Source organism: Aythya fuligula, chromosome 7 (assembly GCF_009819795.1).
Source record: "Aythya fuligula isolate bAytFul2 chromosome 7, bAytFul2.pri, whole genome shotgun sequence".
Classification (NCBI taxonomy): Eukaryota; Metazoa; Chordata; class Aves; order Anseriformes; family Anatidae; genus Aythya; species Aythya fuligula.
The window spans coordinates 28,107,024-28,127,016 of record NC_045565.1 but is presented as its reverse complement, the minus strand read 5'-3'; the positions used below and the strand labels follow the sequence as shown (position 1 = coordinate 28,127,016).

The 19,993-nt window shown below is 39.7% G+C and overlaps 1 protein-coding gene across 4 annotated transcripts in view; it reads right to left on the bottom strand.

Moving 5' to 3' along the window:
- VTI1A (vesicle transport through interaction with t-SNAREs 1A) overlaps positions 1-18,948 on the bottom strand; it is a 270,491-nt gene extending 251,543 nt beyond the window's left edge. For 2 of the 4 annotated variants that reach the window (XM_032191550.1, XM_032191551.1), the window contains exons 1-3: positions 18,799-18,947; positions 11,574-11,632; positions 6,357-6,467 (exon numbers count right to left, since the gene is read on the bottom strand). In XM_032191550.1, the coding sequence (XP_032047441.1) occupies positions 6,357-6,467; positions 11,574-11,632; positions 18,799-18,892 (264 nt within the window). In that variant the 5' untranslated portion in view covers positions 18,893-18,947. Of the gene's footprint in view, positions 1-6,356; positions 6,468-11,573; positions 11,633-18,798 lie in introns of all 4 variants that reach the window. The other 2 variants (XM_032191552.1, XM_032191549.1) reach the window with 2 other exon arrangements.
- Between the last annotated feature and the right edge of the window lie 1,045 nt (positions 18,949-19,993).

Sequence of the window (19,993 nt, the reverse complement as noted above, 5' to 3'; positions counted from 1 at the left end):
CTGCTGCTATCAAAAGCAGGACAACGACAGCTTGCTGCTTTTTACATGGCAGGTAGGGGAGTATCACTTGACTAATATACAAAATCACTCAGAAAGAGGGTAACATTAAAGCCTTCCTCCTTCTCCCTGCCCAAAAAAAGCAGAATTCATCCTCTTCTGTATAAGAACTCACCTCACTCTCCAGCTGGCTATAAGTAATTTTGAGCAGATATATTGCTCCTTCCAACATTGGCAAGGAAGACCAGCACTCAGATTTAATATTACTACTTTGAGAAGTGGAAGTTCTGACATAAGAACAAATTATGTGGTAAAGAGAGAAATGATCCTTCTTTACCTGAAGAAGGCTGATGAGGGTTGGCATCCAGACATGTCTAAAGACTGCCAGGTGAGAAAGCGTGCTTAGTGAAGAAGGCATGTGTTGCTATACCAGAGCTGACATCATCCTGAATTTATATTACATGCCTTAAAATATATTTTACTGAAGGATTTCATTCTGCTGTAGACCAATTTTTGGCTTCGTTTAATTAAAAAATGTTTTTTTGTGTGAAAAGAGAAAGGAAAGAAAGGCATGAATGTCTACAGTGCATTGTGAGTCAATATGCCTTTCATACATAGCCCCCAGCCAAACTACCAGACTCACCAAACTATTTTCTGAAAGTGCCTTTATTTGTAATCACCAGGCCAACACTATTGTTCCACAAACTGCTTTTTCATAAAATCATGTGCAACATCTCCACCACAACAGTCACTAAGTTACTTAGGACCAACAAACTACGTACCACAAAGCTTGCCAGTCTCATCACCACACATAAACCGAGAAGCAACATCTCTGGAGAGAGCTCTACAAAAGTTCCTAGGAGCATCAAGGGGAAGTTGGTTGAGAGAAGAATCTGGTTAAGGAATTAACTTTATAGACAATTAAAATTTGCTGCTTAGTTGACTTTATCCAGTAATATATCTTCACAAATCGTCTTCTGAGATGCACCTTACTGGTCAAACATGGGAGGGTTCTTTGTAAAGCATACCTACAAGTATTGTATTAAAAACCCAGGAAGTAAGGTGTGCTTCACCAGTCTGGCCTCTCAGGAATCTCAGGTAAATTGATCTAACCCTTTAGGTTAATTATAAATCAACCATGTTAACTCCTGTCTTTCACGTTTTCCTCTAAGGAAAAGCATGTCATCACGAGTAAATTTCAAGCTGAAATAAAATTCCTCCCCTCTCTGCTCTTCCACATGAAATTAAATATATTCTGAAGATGTAAATAAATGAAGGTAAGTTTTCTTCATGGAATCTAATTTATTGCATCTCTTAATCTTTCATTAAAAGCTCAGTCTAAGCCTTGAAAATTATAAATAAATAAATAAATTTCTAATAAGTATTCTATCCTGCCTTATTTTTTTCCCATTTAAAGCAGCAGTAGTGTAACAGCAAAATGTCAAATAATCCCTCCACCTTCTTCCACCACAAACCCACCGAGGTGGGGAACAGAAGTGAAAACAAACTGAAGACAACATGGAATTTTCCTCTACAGAGGAGAAGTTAGCGCAATGTTCAGCAGCAGCCAAGTAGGCAAAGGAGCTGAAACTGGAAAGCTAAGGAAGATGCTGGTGATAAAAATGCAAGTCTCTAAATCATGTTTTGACAAGCATCTTTCATTATGCTTATAGCCTTATGATTATTTGTCTGGGTAGGTGACAGAACCTGAAATAAGGGCGGTGGTGTTGGCAAAACGAAGCCAGCACCAGATTGGCACAATTGTAGCTGTTCTTCAGGTCAGCTCCTGGACTCAGGTGGTAACTCAGAGCCCCACAAAAGACCTAGCTTTATCTAATGAAATTCCATTGCTTATCTCCTTAAATGAAAGCTTAACAGTAGCTGTCATTTTAACTATTATATTAAACAGAACCTGTGGGATTTATGCAATATGAATATGTATCTTCACTATTTACTGAACTTAAGCTAAATGCCAAAAACATATCAAATTTGTCCAGTTTCATACAGTATATTCGTGGCTTCTCCTTCTCTTTTTTGATCCTAAATTGAAGGTCAGAATTACTAAAAACAGTAGCAATTCTGAATCTTTATCAGGAACAAGTACTGCTTCATAGACTGATAACAAATGCTACCCTCAAATTTTACCTTTGGGCTACCATGATAGAACAGAACAGTTCTTACACCTCCTCTGTTTGATGGCCATTTTTCTTACAGAATATCCTATCCTACTTTCAGCAATGACTGTGTGGTACTCGTGTTTTATAATACATATATTAATACATAATATTGACTTACTGTGTATTTATATTACCTATCTATTGAATGCCTCATACTTCAACTGTGAGCTTCATGTAAGCATAGATTTGCTGTTTAGATAGTTACAGTTTGAGGCAAATTGGGATAAATTCAGATCAAAGTGCATTAACAAAATCTGGACAGCCTTTTAACCACTGTATATTTCCAGTGTTTAAAGATCACTGGCTATTTTGGGAGTTAATGCCTATTTGAAAAAATAAATCCATTTAATTAAAAGGTTGCAATAAAATATAGGCATTTGTTTGCATTTATAACTTACATTGTGCAGTCAGTTACCATGGACATTCTACATGTGGAATAATTGAGAAAAAAATATTTACAAGCTTAAACTACACGATGATGCCTTTGCAGGTGCAGAAAAAATAAATTAAAAAAAAAAAAAAAAAAAAAAAAAAAAAGCTGCTCATAGGAATCTTGGCCTGAATTTCAGAAACTCTTTAGTAGGTGGTCCAAAAACTTTAATGAACTCAGAAAGCACAAGTACGTGGTCTGCAACTCCACTCGGGGCCACAAGATAGAGCTATTACCGCAGCCTCTGCAACCCGGCAAACCTGCCCTGTGCACAAGCCCGAGAGCCACCAAAGGTTTGGGACTACACTTTGCAATACTTATCAGTACCCGTGGTGCTGATACATATTATTGAAAATAAGATAATCTAATTAAGGTTAAAAAAACAAAAACAAAAACAAAAAAAAAAACACCACCACCAACAACAACGCAGCAACACATAAGCTTTAACAAACAGTTTAATTCTGTTTTGATACATGTTAATCAGGCATAGTAAGCAATTCTGAAACTTGGCCTTTTGATATGCATACAGGTTTTTTGTTTGTTTGTTTGTTTGTTTTGTTTTTTGTTTTTTTTTTTTTTTTGTTTGTTTGTTTGTTTTTGTTTTTTTTTTTTTTTTTTGCAAAGTATCACTTCATTCTTGCCCTCTTCTTATGCTTCTCCCAAGGCATCTGGAACTCTGCCAGGCAGCAATTTGGTGTGACCTGACACAGCCCAATCAGAACTGCTTGCTACATGCACGGATCCTTCCCAAGGAAGGCTGCACAGCCCAGATGCAAGTATCAGAAATGTCTAGCTTCAGCTGAGGTGGAATGCATTCATTGTTAAATTTTCCCCCTACATAATCACAGTGCTCTGGTATCTGAGTACTTTTATTGACAAAATTGAGCTATCCTTTTATTCATTACCACTGTTCCTCTCCAACAGGGAAGAACAAGATGGAGCAAGGTAGTTTTTTTCTCCTCTAATATCATTTAATGCAGTTAGTTGGTAACCAGTTACCCATGTGGGATACGGTGCATGGAAGTCATTGCCTCCAGACATACCTCTGGACTGCACACTACTGATGAGTAATTGTGTGCATGACTCAAGATAACAAGGCTTAGCAATGAGGGGAAATAAATTTCTATTAGCAACTTTTTCCTACTTGATCAGAAAACTAACTAGAGACAGATAAGTGATTTTTGAACTTTTCAAAGCATAGCTCAACTAAGCTTAAATGCATATTTTTCAGAATATACTTCTGGCATCATAGCGTGCATGAAACTAACCACATCATTCAAGTAAAGCGTGGACAGTGTACGTACCTCACATTTACTTCTCCTAACTTTTAAATATGTTGTTGTGCTGCTGTTCTCCATAACTTCTTGGGTATTGGCAAATTTGCAAGATGTTAAAGGCATACAAAGAACCACAAAAACAGAAGTCTTATTCATTATGATGAATATAAAGGTTCCAGTTCCAGATCTACATTCACTTCTTGTCTGAAATATACATGTAGAACTTGTTTTAAAAGAATATATAATGATTTATGTAATTCTTGCAATTCATTTCACAGAGATTATTTCTTTAAATGAAACACACACTTCAAGATGATTGAGAAATGTCCTGTCTTCAGCACACATGTGCTTTACACAGGAAGAAAGGCCAAGCCAAATACAATGCGATCCAGCTGAGATTCCAACCCGTTTATAAAGAACATCACAAAACTTTGCAAACTCACATCTGCCTGCCTTTTGGAAGAGCTGAGAACCTTTAGCAGCAAACCTGTAAGCTGATCCTAACCCAAAACTGCCAGTATCATTCCCAGTTAAAGATTTCCCTTCAAAAAAAGCAAATTCATTTTAGAAACACTATGATCTGCTTTTTCTACAGGTCTGCTAAAGCTCTTTAAAAATCTCTTACAATCAAACAGGTCACAACTCACTCAGGACAACATTCAGACAGAACGCACAAAAGCACTTTAATTTCAGCAAACATTTTCAACTTCCTGCCTTCAGTGGCCCTCCCGCCAGAGCAGTTTAAAGAGTCAAAATAACATTTCCTTTCCTTCCTCCTCTTCTTCTTTGAACTCACAATTGAATCATTTTGTTATACAGTTTCCAACAAATTGTTATTTGACTGGACAGTAGGACAAAAAGATTCTCAAACCTACACATACAAACTTAGAAGATGTGTTAGTACTTAGAAACTGGGATTATGCAGGAAATTTAATCATAACAGCATTCTATTTTCTATACAACTGATTTTTTTCCAGGCACAACCATTGGCTTATCCCCTCCTCCCCAGTATTTTGCTTCATTATTCACTCCACTTTCTTCCCTTGATCTTTTGCTGAATGCCATCCTTGGATTTGGGGACTTTTTTCCCATTCTTATAATTTATTCCTTCCTCTTTCTCATGCCATTTTTTGCTTCCTCACTCTGAGCAACTACTTACCTTCTTCCAATCACAAGTCCTAGTGTTCTGACACATTTCTTCCACACATGCTCATTTCTCCTCTTCTGAACTCTCCCATTCCCTATTGCTTGGGAGTACAGAAGTGCCAGCTCCTTTCTTCTGGCAGCATGGAGAAATTGGCCAGCAACAAGTATGCTGACAGGGAATTCTCCTACACCTGAGGAAGTAAACAGCATTCACTCCTGGACAAGAAATTGCTCTCTTTTGGAAGCCACTGTTTACTCAATAAGACCATATACACTTCCTACAGGGGAACAGCATGAAATCATCTAAAATTTTGATGCAAGTCTTTTTATCCTAACATTCCTTAAACTTTACAGAATTGCAGACATCTTCCTGCTAATACATTTTTGTGCAACTCTTCAACTTGGCAGAAGCACAGAGGAGTGACAGTCAGCTGGATTTCCTGGCTGCAGGTACAAACATTGACTCCCCTCCCCTGTAGGGATAAACTGCTGCCAGCAACCGGAGAAAATTCACAGTTCTCTAGTGAATGGAAAACACTGCCAACAGTCATTTCTTTCTCCCCACCCTGGAGGAACTGAGCTGTTGCCAATTAACAAAGCATTTTCCTACACTTTGCAATCCCTTTGAACTTTTTCAGGACTTTAGAGAAAACGGTTTTGTCTCTATGTAAATCTATTCAATGCAAATCCTAGTCACAAAAAAGGACTGATAACTGTAGCAGAAAACCCTAGACAAGGGAATCTTGTTAATTTGCGTCCATTACTTGAAAAAATGTAGTATTTATAACAGATTTTTCCAAAACCAAGAAGAATCTAGGTGGAATGGAAAAGAAATAACAGAGACTAAGAAAATAAATGCATAGGAGATAAATTATATTCAAAAATTCCATGGATTGGAGATTACACTGCTTTTCATGTTACTGCCCACACTGCAACAAGCTGAATTAAACAAATTGTTATTTACCATGAAGAGTATACTTATGTTACATTTTTAGTATTAATTCTAACACTCTACCAATCTTTCCTTGAGAAATAAGGTTACCAGCTGTTATTCCAACAGCATAAACACTCCCAGTGTTTAATGTCACAGAAACAAACCAGATCTGGGACAAAGGGGCAGAAGGCTACTGACTCAAATTGAGAATGCTACAAAAATAAAAGCTTCTCTTCCCTAGATTTTATCTGACCACAAATACAGAAAAATACATGCAGAACTTCTCTCTCACAGTAATCAAAAACACAGACTCAGTTGCCTGAATAACTGATTACGTTTAAAAAAAATTTCATGGATGCCATCTTATTTTAACATGTGATATGTTAAAAACTCACGAAATCAGCTTCAAGTTTTCCCATTTCTTGTTTGTAGCTTCTCATTCGACTGCTGTACATTCCCCGACTTTGAGGTGGGATCTCTCGAACTTCAAGCTCCATCTGCTCAAGCTAGCAAGTAAAAATAAGGAAGAGACGTGTAAATCAAAGGGATAATTAAAGCAAGGATAAATTTCTAGTGGGAGTTGTCCCTACCAGGGACAGGTTGGAACCAGATGATCTTTAAGATCCCTTCCAACCCAAACCATTCTATGATTCTATGATTTACCTAAATGTTCACAAATACAAAGAAATATTGTTTCTTTAACAAGAAATATTGTCTATCTTGCAATATAGAGACAAGTTATCAAAATCTTTGCACAGCCTTAAGTCAGGAAACAAATGAAAAAATTAATATTATTAATGCTTAGAAAAAAAATATTCTGTTCAAACCTTTTTGGATTTCAGTGCCAAATGTGATGAATACTTTTACAAGCATTATTCAGAAGATAGCCTACCTACACATAGATGTGTGGTTTTGGAAACCTTTGGATGCAAAAGGTATTTTATTTATTTTTGGATAAACACAAACATATATATATATATATAATATATGTGTGTGTATATATACACATATTTTGTAAATATATTACACACATATATGTGTATATACATACACACATGTATATATAACACATATATAAATGCTAAAATTTCATTTACCAATCGATTCTTTGTTTAATAAAATAATTCTTGTACTACTATGCTTAGCCAGCAGAATTAGTAAACAGCCTGAGCTTCCTCAACTGGCTGCTTAAATCTACATCCCAAATCTGCGTGTAGGTATATTATATAACTGAATTTTAGAATTATAATGAAAATATTGTTAAATAGAGTTGAATGCATAAAATATCAGAGAATTTATTTTTCAAACACTTTTGCTATTTGTTCTTTCCATGTAGAACTTTAAGGGGCCTGAAATACAAGAATATGGCACGGAATTATAGAAAATCAGGAATTATAAACCAGCCTGCTAATTACCTGACTGCTGGGTCAAGGAACCTCCTTTACACCATGCTAGCTGTTCAGGAATTCTGTTTTGCACAGCTGAAGAATACCTTACTCACTTTTTAAAATATTTCTGACTTACTTTAAAAAGATAAAAGAATACCTTTCCTTGGTTGCTGTAAGTACCTGAAACAATATTTACTCACCTCCTACTGAGCTCAGCTGAGCAATACAGCACCAGAACAGAAATGCCTGTCAATTAGGGTCCCAAGCTGCTGTTTAAGGGTCTTCACAAGGGACAGTTATAGTTTATTCCTATATAATCACATGCTTATACTTTGAAATTTCATCCTCATATCATAAGAAAAGCATCTGAATGTAATCAATTGAATTACCAGATACTCAAAAGTCATTCAGCCAGATCTATTTTGATTATACAAAATGGTTTTTAATAATGAACTGTAAAGCAGACTTTAATGAAATAGTCAGTAATGAATTAAAATGTACAAAGCTATTTCTAGTTCTACCCAGTTCTTTCACTCAGGCACAACTTTCCAAAGGGGTACTATAAATTAAACTGATAGCTGGAGTTAATGGTTTATTTCTTATCATTTCACATCAGTATATTTGATCTCAAACGTTCCATAAGCATAGAAAACATTCCTCTTTCATCTATACAGTTAAGTGTGCAAGGTCAGGATATTTCAATGAAGTCTTAATTCTTATATATTAAATAAAAATGAAACAATTTGCCATATGAATAAAGAATTTGCAGCAAGGATCAGACCATAGTCCATAAAATCCCAAATCTTAATTCTAAAGAGTCAGTATCAGAGAGTGTAAGGTCCTAGGAACACACCCATTATATTCCTGGAAATGTTACAGGTAATGATGAAGAATTCACATTTGAACTGACTGAAGTTTCACACCTGCTGTTTTGTTTGTTTTCTTTGTGTGTCATCATGAGTTTAAACAGGTACATTTTGTGCCTGGGATGACAAATTTCCATGCCATCTCATGCAGAAGATGGTGATCCAAGCAGGTGTCAACCTAAATGCAGCCTCATTTCATGCATCTTCACTTTCACTTTATTTGTCAAAATAATATGTTTCATCCATAAGCAAAAACAGGACTAGACCTACAAAAAAAAAAAAAAAAAAAAAAAAAAACTAAAAATAACCTGGCACTTGAATCTGAAAACATCTGTAGATGTTTCCTTCAGAAAACCTGATAACCCAAACTTCTGTTACTGCTCATGTTCAAATATGCCAACACTATGGTGAGTGAAGCTGAGCATTTTGGCACCTGACTCCTGCACAAATTCATTAACTAGGCCCCATCCCTAAGTCTCCTCAGGGGTTCAAACTAGTGGGTTTCCTTCTCACAACACCCAGTATGCTGTCAGCACTGAGTACAGCATAAAGCAGAGCAGCCACTGGTATTTCCACTCCAAACCCCAATGGGATAAGATATGCTGCTGCTGCTGCTCTGTATTGAGACTCCAGAATAAATCTCCCCCTCCCACAGGGACTTCCAGAGGCTATCCCACATGGAAATTGCTTTGGACAGTTGTTAGCATTTTATGTTAGCATTTCATGTTAGCATGAAACATGGGGATGCTTCACTATTTTTTCTGATTCTGAAGTCTTTGAGCTAAAATAGAGATTTACATTAAAAAAAAAAAGCATCTAAGTAAGAATAACCTACCATTTGCAACACTAAACTTAAATAGCTGCAATGGATTTGTGACGTGCACATAACCATAATGCATAAAGACAGACAACACATGGCCAAACTTTATTTGGTCATGCTGTTAATTCCAGCTCTTCTAGCATACACCAGATACTCACAGAACCTATCTAAGTTTATCACTCACCTTTCTTAAAACCCAGCAAACGTAACTTTCAGGTGCACTGGTGTGGCCTCACTTCAAGCACTGTGTGCAGGTTTGGGCACCACGCTATAAGAAGGGCATAAAACTATCAGAGAGTGCCCAAAGGCACTGCATCTGCTACGAAGATGGTGAAGAAAGGACAAGAGGACAAGAGATGTGAGGAGCGGCTGAGGTCCCTTGGTTTGCTCAGCCCCGAGCAGAGCAGGCTGAGGGGAGGCCTCATGGCGGCCTGCAGCTCCCTCACAGGGAGCGGAGGCTTTGCTCTCTGGGGACAGCGACAGGACCCGAGGGAACGGCATGGAGCTGGGACAGGAGAGGGTCAGGGTGGGGGTTAGGGAAAGGTTCTGCACCCAGAGGTGGTCGGGCACTGGGACAGGCTCCCCAGGGCAGTGGGCACAGCAATGAGACTGACAGAGGTCAAGAAGTGTCTGGACAATGCTCTCAGATGTAGGGTCTGATTTTTGGGTGGTCCTGTGTGGAGCCATAAGTTGGACTTGGTGATCCTCATGGGCCCCTTCCAACTCAGGATCACAGAATCATAAAATAACCTGAGTTGGAAGAGACATTCTATGACTCTATCACACTCTGCATGGGATGTAAGAATGACACAATTTCTCTCCAGAAATCTCTTACTCAGCAGCTACAGTTTTAAAAGGCAGCCTGGGAGTCTGCAAAGTCTTGGTGTCAGTTCTGCATATAGCTCAAGTCAGTTACACCAGTGACTTTACCCAAACAAAGCAGACAGTGTTTTGAAACAATCAGTGATTAGTCAATGTAAATTAAATGTCTCTACAATGATATTCATAACACGTGAGAGTTATTTTCTAACCAGTTAGGAAATAAATTCTGCTAAACAAATCTTTTATCAGACAAGACAAAGAAGCAAACTGATGTACAAAAACTATCAGTGGCAAGGAATTAGGTCTATTTTGGTTTTCTACTGTAGCCTTTAGTTTAAAAGGGGATCTTTTTAATCAGTTCTGTTATTAGCAGGTTTGTTCAAATTGATTTTAAAACCCAAGCCTTGACATTAATCACAAACATGTAAGGTAATTGCTTAAAGCCAGTAATTGAATTAAGCACCTGTCTAGCAGCATTAGCAACAAGATCTAAAACAAAAGCGTGAAAGAAGTCAGTACATGAAATCAAGATCGTCATTAGGATGAAAATGCAGCTACAAGAATTCAATTTTTACTCTCACAATAAATACAAATTCAGATGATCTCTTTTCTGACATAAGAAGAAAAGCAATGAACCATTAACTCAATTTCTGCTCCTTCCAATCTTACTTTGAATAGAGAACCAAATTTGAATGATTTTTCAGCAGAACACCCAGGCTGCAATTTCCCTGTACTGCAAGATGCTCTGCCTACAAGACTAATTCAATCCTTAGACTAAAAGCACAAGGTATGTCAACAAACACACAGCCACCCTTTTTCTTTCTATGCCACATCTTAAAAAAGTGAGTTTCAATATTACCATTTGGTTAATAAACAAATCATTGATTTGAGTTGCTCAATTTGAACAGCTTTTAGTCTAGCAGAACTAATTTAATTTCCCTATCCCAGGAATCAGATTACATTTCTGACACTAGATAGACCAAACTCATTTGAAAGCAATAAATAAAAGCTGCTTCAGGGTAAGATCTATTGGCTACGTGGAAAAAAGTCAATCTCAATTGTCACCTACACCTTTGCTCAGTTAGTCCACATCTACAAAGCTTTATTTTTATACTCCTTCCAGATGGAGTACATGACAGGTTGCTGGAAACAAAAATAGAAAAAGTCATAGATGCTTTAACTGTATTGCTTTCTTCTGTTAGTGCGGACCACTAACTAATGCTCAGTTAACATATATAGTCTTCCCAGATGAAGAACTCACACTGCTATTACCTCCTTGACCTCAGACAGATAAATATTTTTTCCTTCACTTGCTGAAAGAGAAAACAAGACCTATTACCCTACAAGACAACCAGACAGACTAAATCAAGTAGATGAATGGATCCTAGAAGAAAAAAATATTCCAAGTGTACAAATATTTAATTCAATTCTTAAAGTAAAAAACCTAACCCATAAATCAAAGCCTGTAGCAACCTGTAATAGCTTGCAGTAGTAATACAAACCTTAAATCACTTAACACAAGATTAAAACGTCTGATACACTTCTCTTGGGTATTTCATATTCTCATATATTAAGTATTTCAAAAATACTATGTAATATTCTAATATATTAAATACTTCTAGGACATCACATGTTAAGCGTCACATGTTAAACCTCTAATAATACCATTATTTTCTCCAGCAGTTTGTGGTTAGGCTATGAAAAGTCACAACGTACCAGTTCCCTTGCTTCTTCAAGCTGTTTCTCAACATTTGCAACCATCTGCTTCTTCTCATCTGAAAAAGAATGGTGAAGATACCAGTATGATTGTGATCTTGCCATGAATGCTTAACTACTGTAGGCTGTAATGCTGCCATTTGTACTGCCTCGTGTCCCTTGCATGGCCACATCTTCCATCCTCCTGACTGTAAATCCACCCCATTGTTTTGACAAATTTAACAATAAAACTCTGAAGATGCCACTTTTTATACCAATGTTTGCTTGAAACTAATAGCATCATCTGTGCTGGTGGTTTGCCTGATGAAGTAGATAAAGTGCACACACTACAGTATCACCAGCCACTGCTCCCCAGTGCTGTAGGCAAGGAGCAGTGGATGCCAAGATAGAAACCAAAACTAGAAGTCCTGCCACATAAAGCAAAACGTGCCCTTGAACCAACCTTCCTTAAAAACAACAGAACGACTCCTGCAAGGACTAAATTGCTAGAGATTTTGGTGAAGCATCCCCAGTATAAGCAGGTTGAGTTTCAGCTGAGACCTCCTGTTGGTGTTAGTGTCCTGCATTACATTTGCATGGGCCTGTGCATCTATCTTCAACTTCACCAGAACTAGTCTCTACAATCTTCTCTACTTCTCCCATTTACATAATATACATTTTGCTCATCGAGGGACATGCTAACATCATGATCAGCCCTTCCTCAGTTACATACATTGGAGCTCTGCCTGCAGGGACGATCAGGTTCAGGATCATCTTTCTGCCTTGAATATAATGCAGAGATTTTGCAAATAGATAAGAATTAGAAAATATGTCTTCTGAAGATATATTATCCTGCACATGGCAGATTCTCAAGAACAAAGCATATGGCCTGAGTTATCACCTAAGAAGCTGTTAAAGTATTGTGAACTAAGTGGGCAACTCAGCTCCAATCCCAAAATGAGACTATTATCTGCGGTAAAACTAAGGCAAAGCTACTCTTGCAGAAGCCCAAGTTCTGAAGAAAGTATTACAGCCAACTGGAGAGTCAGTAAAGACTAATTCTGAGATCGGACTGCATAAGCAAGTGGTCCTGTGCCAATGAGGCTCACCAGGAGCTAAGAGAATCAGTTTGGACTCCATCACATCCTATACAAGCAAATCAAGGTGTCTCTGGGTGGCAGCAGTAAGAACAGCATGTCTTGAACAAAATATTGTCAAACACTGATGCAGAGTAATGGGAACTCTGTCAGTGATGCAAGTGAGAAAGAAGCAGATGAATCCTCTCACAAATAAAAAGTTACAGCTCACCTTTAAATCCCTCACAAGTAGACCTGCTCTTCTTACACTTGAAAGAGGCCCAGGATTTCATAAAGCAATCCTCTTTACAAAGCTGAAGCCATGGAAAAAGCCTTTCTTGTAAATCTTGAACTTGCACTGCCATGTCTGATTGATGTTACTACAGCAGATGTATGCTAACAATGGCTTTCTGGAATTTCCCACCAGGTTCTCATGACAGCACCCAAGCCAGAAAATGTCGTGGTTAGTGATTTATCTTCTGAACATAACTTACCCTCCTCCCCCACCCCAAGAGAATCTGCCCCTTCTTCATTTCAGTTCCACTACCCAGCATCCCAAAACACCTGTGCTCCTCCCTCCACTTGGAAGCAAGATGACAATGGACCAAAGGAAAAACAACATGAGAGATAAAATATACAATATTGTTTTATTGAAGCTGAAATACGATTAAAAATATAGCAGCAGAAAATAAATGGACTACAGCAATGTCAACATTTCCCTGAGTTTTACTGTATTACAAATTTAATACACATTAAAATAAATAACCTGAAATCTAGGGATAAAGTTTTGTTGTTGTTTAGTTTTTGAAGATATTTCATGCTGTTCAAATCTGGGTATATTTCCGATTACAACAGCTACCTTGCACTGCACTGAATACTCAGTTACCCACTCTATTGCTGAACCCAATGAAGCCCAATGCAGTCATTTACATTGCTCATCCAGATGATTTCTGTCAAGCAAAAATATAAATGCCTGTCCCAACTCAACTGCTATTGGTGCAATTCCAGAAGTAAGTTTCTGATTCTCCCTGCTACTTGGACAATGACCATGTTTTTCTTTGCTGGTACACAAATGTTGCAAGGAACCTACAACAATGTTGACCAGACCTTGAACTCCAGTTCTGTAACATCCCCTGTTCTTTTTCCAGTACTCCAAAAGCATAATCCAGTTACCTGCATCTCCTCTGTGGATATTCAAGGAACTCACCTGTCCAGCAGCTACATTTGCCAGTAAATTATTCTGCTGAGAACTTGCCAAAAATTATTCTGGGGAACTGAGGTTTAGCAATTGCACTCAAACTGTTGTGTACAGTGATTTTGAGAGATATCCCATTCCCTACATGAAACAGGCTAGGCATTTAAAGACCTTGTCACACTGAGTCTTCCTCTACTATCATCCAGTGCAGGTACAAACCACCTGTGATAACCAGTAAGATCTTACTCACCCCCAGAGACACTAACCTACAGACCATGATAGGGAAAACTCATCAGTATACTAGGAGGTCCAGCTACAACTGATTGTATAAATTTGAGGAGGTATTCAAATGATCTTCAATAGCTTAGCTAAGACTAAAATTTAACCCAACTCCAGAGCAGCATGTTAAGATCCTCTCATTTATGTATACATAATCATCCAGCTGGTGACCAAAACAACTGCAGGGAGGGAGGCCTACCCATAACAGGGTAGTGTGTCCTTTCAACACAAGTGTGTGAGCAGGCACACAGCAATATCCTGGCATGGCAGCTTTGGAGCAGTACCTCCATAGATTTCCAGCAAAGCAGATGATCTTTTGCAGCTGCTGATCCCCTAGGGCACACAGTACCATATGCTCCCAAGCAAGAAGGGGTGGCAGGGTCCCAAAACGGCACTTCGGTGAGGAAAACGTCAACTTAACCAACTATCATTGAAAGTACCCACTTGTTTCAGTTTGCCTCCTTCCTCTAGCAGGATCCACATAAATAAATCCAGGTGCCAGGGTGCTGTCTGGAGCCACTTGCCTGCAGGAGTGTGGATACATCTAGCCCTGTTGCTGATACCAGCAACAGAAGCAATGAAATGCTACAAAAGTATCAGAACGCACTTGCTGGAATGGCGTGCACACCCTTTAATTTCAGGCTTAATGCCATGCCTAAACTAAGGAAGCAAAGACTTCTTTCGCAGTCAGAATGCCGGTAGAGAGGACACAACATCCACAGGATGAGTTGCTCAGAGACTGCAGATGAGCTCTGAGTAAGCGAAGCTTGCCACTAATCTAGTAGATCAGGACAAACAAGTTGGGATCCAATTAAAGATTCTCATATTAATAGTGTTTTACTCCACTTAGTCACGTCTTAGTTTTTAAATCTGCCCACTTAGTGATTTCTTTAAGTACATTTTCATCATATAAAATACTGGCAAGTGGTTTTTTTATTTTTTTCTTAATTCAGAACAGGCAATACCCTTTATAATAATAATAAAAAAAGCGATGTTCCCTCAAACATATCTAAATTTAGAATGCAATTTGTGTTTCCACACTGCCAGACAGAATGTCCTAAAGAAAAGGCAGCACTTAGCTTGCATAACTGAACTGGTCAAATTGGCAAAGTATGGATACGCACAAAGACTGGAAACAAAAGTAAGGAATCTGAGTAAGGACTGCAAAGAAATCAATTCTGTGTCTGTACACAAGGTTTTATCACTTTCTTAAATGAAATAAACTTTACTCCATTTCCCTCTGTTCTTTCAGCTTTTTTTGCCCTTGTATTAGTCCCCCAACGTTGAGCAGTTACAGAAAGGCAGATGGCTGCCTACAAGTATAGAAAGGTAACACAGCACTGGCTTGAGCTCACAACCATGGAAGATATTAAAAATCTAGACCAAGACTATTAAGTCTCATTACTTGTGGAGTTGCTTCTTTTTATTAGTACACACTGAGGAAGAGACTGAGTGACAAAGAACTTTAGTTTGTAGACCACTTGTAGATTTCACTACACTGGCTGAGGTGTTTTACATGTTCACCTAACACCCCTTTGCCATACAAACGGAACACCACATGCTTTTTTCTTTGTCTTATAAAACTGAGTTCCAGAGGCACGTCACAATGAGCCAGCCCTGAAATGAAGACAGTAAACTCCATGACAGAGGTATGAAACAAAATTAAAGGTAGGATTTTCTTTAGTTAAATCTGTTGGAAACTGAAATACAGTGCTTTGATTGCCCAGTAGAAGATGCAGGTATCAAGTATGAGAAGAAATAGAGCACTCCAGTTGAAAAAACATCACCACACAGAGGCTACCATGCTGGGAAAAGGCTAAATATCACAGTTTACTAACTGAGAACATTCTCTTTCAGATCAAACAATTAAAATTTATATATGTATTTGGTCAAATAACAAGACAGATGTTTCTCTAAAACACCAAGGAATATCAATAAAACACATCAGTCAACGATCTTTGTTTTCCAAAGACCTGCAGCACCACCACAGAAAATCTACTTAAAAGACATTTCTGAATTTAGAACACTTTCTTTAATTCTCCAGATGACGTTTGCCTCAACAGAAGATATTTCTTTCCCAGACGTTCTATTGTCCCTGACGCTTATTGTTTCTGTAGTATCAGACTGTCTTTGTTACATTTCTTGCTGAACTATTTATGCCTTTGTGACAATAGGATTGTTTGTTGAGCCATCCTCCTCCTAGAACACGAGGCTGCATCAAATCCTGTCAAACTCTGAATGCAGGAACATTAGAAAAGCAATTAACCGTCATTTCTCCAATTCAACTGAACATGAAGCTTACAGCAGGTCCGTCTTGGGAAGCAGAAGGAAACAAACCAGTCACTAGACTTCAGTAGATCTCTCTGTATTATGCAGAAGTAGCTCAAGTCCTTACACTTTGCATCCTGCTTCTTCCAGCGTGGAGGAAGAAGGCCATCAGCAATCTCTCTCATATCACTGCTTCTGAAAAATGCCACCTCACGTGCATCTGTCCTCACGTCCCCCTCCCACCTTGAATCATAATCCTCTTTTTTGAGGCTCTCCCAGCCATCTCCACAAGAACTAACTGGAACTTCTGGTGATGAAGAAGCAAAGATCTTGCAAATATTCCTAGTAAGAAACAAGGGAAAAATGTGTATTTAAAATATTCTGTTTAAAGTGTTCAGCATAGTCAGAGTTGTTTTCTTTTTTTTGTTTCCCCAGGTGGACAAGCGCCTCTAAGCCAAATTGCAATCTTAGTTAATAAAGTTATATGTGAACTTTTTGCTGATGAAAAACAAGAGAAGTTCTGAAAACTGAAGCACTCCATTCAGAGCAAAAAGTAGCTATAAAGCAAGCCAGCTCAAACCATATAAGATCAGCCTCAAATCCTAACATGGAAAAGCCACTTCTAGGAAAAATAAATTAGTTGTTGTATTATCTTGAGGCCATTTAGCCCAATACCACACTATCAATCCCACAGGGAACATGCATTCTTTCTCCTCTGAGAGGACAGTAAGTTCTAAAAAAAAAAAAACAAAAAAAAAAAAAACAAAACAACAACAAAAAAAAAAACACTAACAAAAACCACCCTTTTAATGGCTACTTAAAAGAATTATGATTTCAAAGCCTGTTGCTCTCAAGCTATGTCACTGTTAAAGACAATGCTCTTCATTCATTTCATGTTTAAGCTCCAAAGTCTCCCTAGAGTGAATAAGGGGGGCTGACTTTAAGGAGAGGATTATGGAAATCCACTACTGCGAAGCAGAATATTCTTCAGCAGCTAAACAGACTCCAATGACTTCCATAATCCACGCAATTAAGAAATGAAGTCTCTGCTCCTTTTCAATAAGCATGCTCACTTTGTAGCACTACCAAATTTCAGAATAGGAGACAGCTGTGTATTTATAATGTCTTCCTTTACTTGAAAGAACTCCTTGTATTTACTGCTATAAAAGTCAACAACTCTTTCTGAGGCAGTGGAAAAAGAAATACTGCCTCGATTAGGAACTTCACAATAGTGAAGAATTTACTGTCACTCTTCTGTAAATGGTTTCAGTGGCTATTTACAGGTTAAATATTGTTTCTGGGCAATCTAAATTATACCCGTTCTAAATCTCAAACACAAGAACGCTACCTCATGAGTACCTGCAGACTGATTGAATTAACGCCAAATGCCTTTTATTATTAAGCCCAACAGCAAAACAGCTTTGTTAAGCCAATGAGAAGACAGATTCCTGTCTTTCAGTTATTCCTGTGGTTGGTCTCTGATCCTCCATTTATTAGAAGACTTTCTAACTTCCTAACATTAGAATTAGACATAACCTCTCAAAATCAGACTTTTACTGAAAATCCCCATTGATTCATTTCAGGTGTACTTTGGACCTCTGACTTAACAATGCACTGGGATTATATGTTTTAGTTAACCACCTACCTCAAGTCCTCTTTAGTCACTACTTCATCACTTCATGATGCACTTCTCACCCTAAAAGTAAGAAGTTATTCTTTGGTCCTGGATATATGATTTTTTTTCCCCTTTAATCCTAGAGATGTAACATCAGTGTGTGCCTTTTGATTGCCTGTTTTTAAGATAACCACTTCCACTGGCTAAGCATCGCAAAGCTTTGCAAAACGTGTGTGGGAAAAGGAGGCAGAAGTCCTTAGCAGCCTGGACACAGAAGAATAAGGTGAGTTGCATGAGAAACCCAATTTCAGCTTTCCTCTGCCTCATTCTGGGAGCTCCCCATCAGCGCACTGATTGCGTCTGTTAGAAGATTCAGCTGCCTGGTTCCAGAGATTATCATTCTCAGCCTTCTGCCCTGACACTCGTGGACTTTACCGTCTGTACCACGGGGATACATCACGCACCAGCCCGTGAACGCTGCAGGCTGGTGACCAACACGTTAAACACACGAACACTGATCTCCTTCAACCTCCTGCTCCACGTGAGTCACCACAGCCAATTACCCAGCTCCGGCATCGCCTACACCACACGAAAAAAAAAGCTCGATTTTCGTTATTCACCGTGTGGCAGGATCCCAACAGCGAGCCTTCAGCACCAGGCAGGTGCAGCAGCAGCAGCACCCCCCCAGCCCCAGCCCTCCTCCTCCACCCCCAGACAGAAACACAGGGACCCGCAGCCAGCTTCGGGAGGCTGCCCCTGCCCTGCCCTGCCAGCCGCGCTCCTTGCCGAGCCCCCTCTCCCCGCCGGGCTCACCTCCGAGCAGCTTGGGCACCTTGCCGATGCGGCCCGTGATGTCGGCCGTCAGCACGGCGAAGTCCTGCTCGTAGCTCTCGAAGTCGGAGGACATGGCGATGGCGACGGCGGCGGCAGGGGGGGCGCCGCTCCTCGCAGAGCCGCTTCCGTGTTCTGCTCGCTGCAAAAACGCCTCCCCGCCGCCCGCACGGCGCTTGGCACAGGGTTCCGCCGCAGTTCTCCTCCTCTTCTCCTCCTCTTCTGGGGGATGGCTGCGATGTCACCCAGCCCCTCGCATTAAGGCTCCAGCTGCAGCCCCGACGCTCAGGAGGTGGTGGTCGGCCCATCCGCTGCAACCCCGCTTGTTGAAAACAACCCCATGGAGCGCTGCAGGCTTGAGGCAGAATCGCAGAATTATCTAGGTTGGAAGAGACCTCAAGGTCATCGAGTCCAACCTCTGACCTAACACTAACAAGTCCTCCACTAAACCATATTGCTAAGTTCAACATCTAAATGTCTTTTAAAGACCTCCAGGGATGGTGACTCCACCACTTCCCTGGGCAGCCCGTTCCAGTGCCTCACAACCCTCTCAGTAGAGAAGTTCTTCCTAATATCCAACCTAAAACACCCCTGGCACAACTTTAGCCCATTCCCCCTCGTCCTGTCACCAGGCATGTGGGAGAATAGACCTACTCCCACCTCTCTACAGCCTTCTTTAATGTACTTTTAGAGGGAAATAAGGTCCTCCCTGAGCCTCCTCTTCTCCAGGCTGAAAAAGCTGAGTGGCTGGAAAGCTGTGCAGAGAAAGACCTGGGGGTGTTGGTTGATGTTCGCCTGAACATGAGCCATCAGTGTGCCCATGGTGGCCAAGAAGGCCAACGGCACCCTGGCTTGTATAAGGAGTAATGCAGCCAGCAGCACCAGAGAGGTGATCGTCCCTCCTGTATTTGAGTACTGCGTTCAGTTTTGGGCCACTCGGTACAAGAAGGGCATCGAGGCCCTGGAGCATGTCCAGAGAAGGGCTACAAAGCTGGTGAGGGGCCTGGAGCACAAGTCTTGTGAGGAGTGGATGAGGGCACTGGGGGTGTTTGGTGTGGGGCAGAGGAGGCTCAGGGCAGAGCTCATTGCTCTCTGCAACTGCCTGAAAGGAAGGGGTGGGGAGCTGGGGTCGGCCTCTTCTCACAGGTAACTGGTGACAGTGCTAGAGGGAATGGCC